The sequence below is a fragment of the Penaeus monodon genome, chromosome 39 (assembly GCF_015228065.2).
Source record: "Penaeus monodon isolate SGIC_2016 chromosome 39, NSTDA_Pmon_1, whole genome shotgun sequence".
Classification (NCBI taxonomy): Eukaryota; Metazoa; Arthropoda; class Malacostraca; order Decapoda; family Penaeidae; genus Penaeus; species Penaeus monodon.
In genome coordinates, this window is record NC_051424.1 from 12,790,904 (window position 1) to 12,798,403 (window position 7,500).

Below are 7,500 nucleotides of genomic sequence, written 5' to 3' on the forward strand. Positions count from 1 at the left end.
GGTGCGTTGTTCCCTTGGGCAAGGAACTTCACCTCGATTACCTGCCTAGCCACTGGGTGGGCAAGCCAGCCCAATCAGTGCCGGTCCCAGAACCGGGTAAATAGAGATGGTGATTTGATAAAAACACCGGGCGGAAGGCAACGGCAAACCACCGCTCTAAAATTGCCAAGAAAATCATGGAAATCTATGATTGCCAACGTCCTTGTAGGACAGGGCACTTGAAAAAAAAAAAAAAAAAAAAAAAATAATATCTTATCCCCCCCCCTCTCTCTCTCTCTCTCTCTCTCTCTCTCTCTCTCTCTCTCTCTCTCTCTCTCTCTCTCTCTCTCTCTCTCTCTCTCTCTCTCTCTGTGCTCTATTAGAATGATTCTTTATATATATCATTTCACATTTTACAGATGCTATGCTCAGCTATCAAGATCTTATGAACCCCAGTATGGAGGATTTGGAGAGTCTCCTAAATTTCCACAACCTGCAAATTTCAATTTCCTCTTTACATACTATGCATTAAATCCTGACCAGGATGATGCAAAGGTAAGTGAAACATTGTTATTCCTATATCATTAAAGGAGTATGCAGGGAATAAAATATAAAGGGGTTAAAACATACCAGGCAACAATGGTGGCTGTACTATGTGTGAACACAAACAATATACATTGTGACATCTTTACATCATCCCAGAACAACTCTCTGAATGACATATGTGAATTTTTTTTGTTTGCTATATGTACTGCCTTATAAATAGGTTTTTGTAAATTTCCCATACTTAATGGAAAGTTACTATATCATTGTTTTGCATACAGCATAGGTTACACAATGAAATATTCAGATTTTTTTAGCAACTTTTTTTAGCAACTCTTTTCTTATCTCCATATTTTCAACAGTATCTCATCATTCAAAAACTATATATCCAGGTAGTATCAAGTGCCATTCATTTGTGAATTTCTGTTATTATTTTACAGAGAACAGACTTTTAAAGTATTGAAATGGATCTGCCTTTTTTCTGATTTGCATAATCTGTGCATGTCTTGTAGATGTATTTCATTGTTAAACTCATCAAGTATGACTACTTGATGAGCTTAACACAATGTACTACAGCTACAAGACATGCACAGATTATGCAAATCAGAAAAAAGCAGACACATTTTGATACTTTAAAAGTCTGTAACCTCACTAAAACAGTTACAGAAATTTAACAAAAACAACAGATTACTTGATACTACCATCATATGTAGTTTTTGCATGGTGCTATTGCCAGTTCTGAGAATTGTGAGGGAGTCATGTGTTACTTCCTTGTGGAAGTAATCTGCATTTTAAATTTCCTTATTTCCTTCATGTATTGCTGTCTTTTGTTGGATATTCTCTTTCTTTTCTTCAATCATTGTTGAGTCTTTTTTTTTTTCTTTCTTTCTTTTTCTTTTTTTTACTTGACTGGCAAAGTAATCTTCACCAGTAGTTGGATGAATGTTTATCCCTTATAGTTTCACAATCAAACTTAAATGCTCTCCTAAGCAATAGAGCAAAGGTGATACAACTGACTGCTTATTTTGATAAAGGGTAAAATATTTACTAGTGAACAATCTAAATTCTACCATGTAAAAATTAACACACTGAAAGAATACATATAACCAGAAATCAAGTCCCATATCCCTAGCATTTGGTGTCCATACCCCTAAGGGGTATAGGTACCTCTGGTTAAGAACCCTTTAATTAGACTTTAGTGAATATATCACACATAGCCCTATGAGCCAAACAGACTACATGAGGTTGCTGCCTTAAGCCATCCCTCATTTTTGTGTGCCTATTGGTTATAGTCAGATGCAAGAGAAGTTGTACTAAACCCAGCAAGAATGTAAGAAACACTTGTATGCTCTGGCGCGTCACCATGCATACAGGCTTACCCTGCCATTCAAGCGGTATTTTATGATGCTGGTCTACTTGACTCGGCAGCGTTGGATTAATTAACCCACTCAATGCTGGTTTATATTTCATTAAGTCATAGCGAACTGGACCAAATGCTAGTTAGCAAGTAGCCATGCCACATTTCAAGCCTGCTTTAAGTTGTGTACACTTATGAGTTATATGCTTACATGGTGCTCATCGTGGTCAGTGAGAAGTAGGCTCTTGGCTTCAGTTCCTAAAAAATTGCATACATATCATTAGCAGCATGCAAAGACATTATATTGTAATTTGCCCTTTTCTCAAAAGTCACACAAAATATATATATATATATATATATATATATATATATATATATATATATATATATATATATATATATATATATATTTTTTTTTTTTTTTTTTTTTTTTTTTTTTTTTTTTTTTTTTTTTTTTTAGCATGGATTGAGTTATAAAAATCAAGGAAGGCCAGTCATCAATCTTTGTATCCAAATAAAAGCAAACAGAGCTATCTCATAAAGTATATGCACCATACATATGGATGGCTATCTTTGTATATGTGGTAGGACCCCCTGAATATATGAAATTCACATGGAAAATAGCAAAATTGAATAGATTTTTTTCAGAAGTGTTTACTCTGCTTTTCTTTTTTTAAATGTTAACACCTCCATAAATTCATTTTGGAATTTAGATACTTGCAGGTTGTCTTCCTGGAGATATTTATGAAATAGCAACTAACTGTATTTTTAATTGTTTTATTACTTATACAAATACTAATACTGTGTCTGAACAGTGTTTTCCAGTCCAGTATCTCATTTTTGGTTTGATGTTTTCAATTAGGTCTCTCAGAAGTCTCCTGTTTTCAAGGAAGTAGTGCAGAATTCACTTGTTATTTTTGGTATGGTAATTTTAGTTTTTGGTGAACTTTGTCATCATTCCCTGTTTTGTTTTATCTGGACATACTTTGCATGAGAAATCAAGCTTCTGTTATAAATGATATTCATTTGTGCATAATATTTAGTAATGGCTGATGCATTGTCTTGCATATATTGTACTTCAATGATTTAAAGATCAGCTGAATGATGTGTTAACTTTGGCATCGTTTGCAAAATGTGTTCTTAACCCTTTGCCGACAGGTGGCATGTACGTACATGCCATGGCATGCCTGGACTATCTGCCGGTGGCATGTACATACATGCCATGGTGCGCATGTATGTATGGCCATGCCATCAGTTTTTGTTACAATTACGGCAAAATGTTATTTTTTGCCACTGAAAATGTGATTAAGTAGTTTTTAACACTTTTTCTAATTTTTCCTATACTTTTTAAAAAGAAGAAGAGAATGCATTTCATAAAGGCTTCTTGGGCTTCTGAGGTTAGCATCTAAAAAATTGTCAGTAATTGACTACATTGGCCAGAGATATTATATAGTATTCACGAAGTGCTGATGTAAAACCACGTGAAAATGCAGATATGTATTTTGGTATTAAAAAAAAAAAAAAAAAAAAAAAATCATGTATTTACAAAAACGCTGAAAATAAAATTATATCTATATAGAAATGATAATATAAACCTGTTGAAACTAAAGTTTATCTTATTCGAGGGTTCGAGTCACCGACCACCGCGTTGTTCCCTTGGGCAAGGAACTTCACCTTGATTGCCTACCTAACCACTGGGTGGCCAAGCCAGCCCAAGTCAAGTGCTGGTCCCACGCCCGGATAAATAGAGAGAATGATTACCTAAAAGGTACCACCGGCACTCTCCGTGGAAAGGAACTGGGGACCCTACCACGTACTCACTCCAAGAGCATCACAACATGAAAACTACAATTAAGTATCATGCTGTGACCACGGCGGCTCAGACATGAACCTACCGTTAAAAGAAGAAGAATGAAGTCTATATAACAACAAGAATATCCTACAGTCTTGATTTATCAGAAAATATGGCAGATAGAGACCTTAGAAAATAATAATACTGAAAATACAACATAGGTTCTTAGTATTACGAAGAAAAGGCAAGGGATGCTGGTATTTGGCATGAGCGGTTGCGTATGCTAGGGTGATGATATGAGCCCCCGGCAGCGGGGCCCGGGCCACCATGAATACCACCCGTCGGCAAAGGGTTAAATACCATGTTCTTGCTCTTTTTTATTTGTTTATTTCTTTCTTTTTATTTGTGATGTTGAAAACTGTTGGTTATTGTATATATTTCAGAGTAAAGAAATATCTCCATTGCATTTTAATAATCTCTGAAGTTTGCAGTTTAATCCTTAAGGGGAGACTGGTCAAACTTATGCAATTTTTATTTCATTGCTAAACATGTGTAAGTGTAGTGAAAAGTGGCTCCAGTTCCCTTGTAGTCTAGCTGAAAATAAGAGACCAACATATGGTATCAAGATATGGAAACACTTCACTCGGCTAAGGAGAAGGAGTAGGAGGAGGAGGAGGAGAGATTATAAAATAATAGATGTCAAAAGGCTGAGTATGTAGGGTGTTAAATGCCACTCGGCTCAACCATCACTTAAACTTTACAGGCTGTATTCCCCAAAGTTATGATTATGCATTAAAATGAAACATAAAAATCCAGTGTCTGTACATTTTTTGTGGGATTTTGGTAAAATGTCGAGAATGGATAGTGAAAAGAATCTACATGCTCAGAATTCCAAACTATAGAAAATGGACTTCTGGAAGGCAATTAACGTATTGTAGTGACATAATATAACAATTGTAAAATCATAATGCTATGCAGCGTATGGATAAAAAAGAAATGTAAGTATGCAAAAAGTTTGACAAGTTCACACTATATACAAATAAAATTTCATTCATATTGATCAAATATCAAGTGCAGTACAATGAAAATAGTAAATGATGCCATGATATCATCATGTAAAATGTGTACACTGATGCAAATGAACAACAATCTGATGTATTATTTGCCTATTAAGTTTTATTTGTTTAATAGTAATAGTCCTTTTTGACAAATATTTTTCATCAAATCACCAGTCTCCCCTTAAGTGGACCATCCCAGCTGAGGCCTACCTTGCTCCAGTCATAAAAAGATCATGATTTTACATAACTAATCAATTTATTTTTACATGTTATAGAGTATATAATTGTGCTTTGCCTCATATATCATTTTAACCCATTCCTGACGGGTGGCATGTACCCACATGCCATGTCATGGCGGGACTATCTGCCGGGGGCATGTATGTACATGCCATGGTGTATTTATGGACATGCCATGAGTTATTTTTTGTTACAATCACGGCAAAATATTATTTTTCTGCCAGTGAAAGTGTGATTAAGTCGTTTTTAACACTTTCTCATTTTTACTATGCAAAAAAAAAAAAAAAAAATGCAACAAACTGACGATTTCAACTCCATGATGCCGCACACTGCTTATTTTATTCAGACTATAGATTGAAGAATGATCAACTATGGAGTCTATATAACAACAAAAATATCCTTCAGTCTTGATTTATCAGGAAGTTTGGCAAGTAGAGACTTTAGAAAATAATGAAAACTGAAAACACAACATATCTTCATAGTATTACAAAGAAACAGCATGGGATGCTGGTATTTGGCATGAGTGGTCGCGCATGCTAGGGCGATGATATAAGCCCCCAGCAGCGGGGCCTGGGCCACTATGAATACTACCCGTTGGGAAAGGGTTAACCTTGCCTCCCCATAGGGGAAGGTGAGGAGGGGGGCGCGTGAACCCCTAAAAAGTCGAAAAAGATATATATATATTTTTTTAACAGTGCAGTACTGCCCACAGATTGTATTTTTTGCTTGCATTACTTAAAATATATTCTTCAGTTTAATAACTTTTTGCATAGCAGGGGGTTAAATCCAATTGTGAAGAAACTGAGAATTATGATTTACAAAATTATAACCATACAGCTGCAGAATGAATGCAACATATTGGTTCAATTTTGAGAATTATAGAAGCACATGTAAAAAAAAATTATGGCGAGAATTTCTGAAGCCATTGACTTTTTTCCATACTCCAAATAGGGAGGATGAGGGGGGAGCTGGTCACTGGATGGTTTTAAATTTTGAGAAGATTAATATGTTTGTAAACACACACACATAAAATTATTAACCATTTTGATCATCCTCATTTAATATAACTATTTATGTAAAAGAAAAATTGTCAATTACCTCAGATAAAATCATTTTCCTTGTTGATATTTATAAAATATGTCAGCTGGGTGTGGTAGACGAGTATAATGTTGGTGTTCAGTAATTTAAGGGCATTGTCTTTGCATATATTTGGATGCCTGGATGGAATCAGTATTCTACATAGTTATGGCACCTATGGCCTACAATAGCATCCACAAGTCGCAGTTTTTTTTACTGAAAACACATGATTAAGGTGCTGTAGATGTTTTAACTCTTTATGAAGCGAATGCTTAAGACTGATTTCAAAATTCCATTTACTTTTTATTATGGAGTGTATTATGATATTATAGAGTGTACACTGTATTATCGTCTTCAGAAAATAATCAAGATTTCACTTAGATTTCTGAAATTCAAAGATCCACCCCTGAGGTGCCCTTCATATTGAAGTGGTCTTTACAATGGAAATGACCAACTTCATGACCAACAAATTTTGTGGACAGTACCAACCATAAAAGTAAATCCAAATTAAAACATCATTATTATTATTTATACTTTTATTTTTTAACATTAGTATATACAGACCTCTTTACAAGCTACAGTATATTAACCCATTGCAGACGGGTGGCATGGACGCACATGCCATGGCATGGCGGGACCATCTGCTGGGGGCACGTAAGCACATGCCATAGAGTATGTATGGACATGCCATGAGTTTTTTTTTTGTTACAGTCACGGCAAAAGATTATTTTTCTGCCAGTGAAAGTGTGATTAAGTCGGTTTTAACACTTTCTCATTTTTACCATGCAACAAACAAAAAAAATGCAACAAACCAACGATTTCAACTCCATGATGCCGCACACTGCTTATTTTATTCAGACTATAGACCGAATAATGATCAACTATGGAGTCTATATAACAACAAAAATACCCTTCAGTCTCGATTTATCAGGAAGTTTGCAAGTAGAGACTTTAAAAAATAATGAAAACTGAAAATACAACATATCTTCGTAGTATTACGAAGAAACTGCATGGGATGCTGGTATTTGGCATGAGTGGTCGCACATGTTAGGGCAACGATATAAGCCCCCAGCAGCGAGGCCCGGGCCACTATGAATACTACCCATCAGATAAGGGTTAAGAAAATCTCACAAAGTATTTTCTCATAAATCATTGCAATTTTTATATTTTCTGATATTGGTATAAAAGTGTTCTTTGAACATGCATGAACTCATATCCATGTGCTTATGCCTTGCTACTTCCAAGAAATAACATGAGTTGGGCTCTAACAATCATATAGTAGTTTCCCCGGTCATGTACAAATACCATAGACAGGCTAAATCAAAAACTCCTCATCCACTTCCCCTCTCTCTCCCTGCTATGGATGGTCCCCTTAAGAGCCACAAAACCCCTAGTTTGTTTGTCCCTCCATCCTCAAAAACAAGCATATTTTTTTTTTTTCGAGTTTCACTAAGACA

General features: G+C 35.4%; 1 protein-coding gene across 1 annotated transcript in view; it reads left to right on the top strand.

Moving 5' to 3' along the window:
• LOC119597470 (spermatogenesis-associated protein 20-like) overlaps positions 1-7,500 on the top strand; it is a gene marked incomplete at its 3' end in the record, with an annotated part of 30,157 nt that overhangs the window by 18,257 nt on the left and 4,400 nt on the right. Inside the window, 1 exon segment of the mRNA XM_037947046.1 lies at positions 399-534. Within this exon segment, the coding sequence (XP_037802974.1) occupies positions 399-534 (136 nt within the window).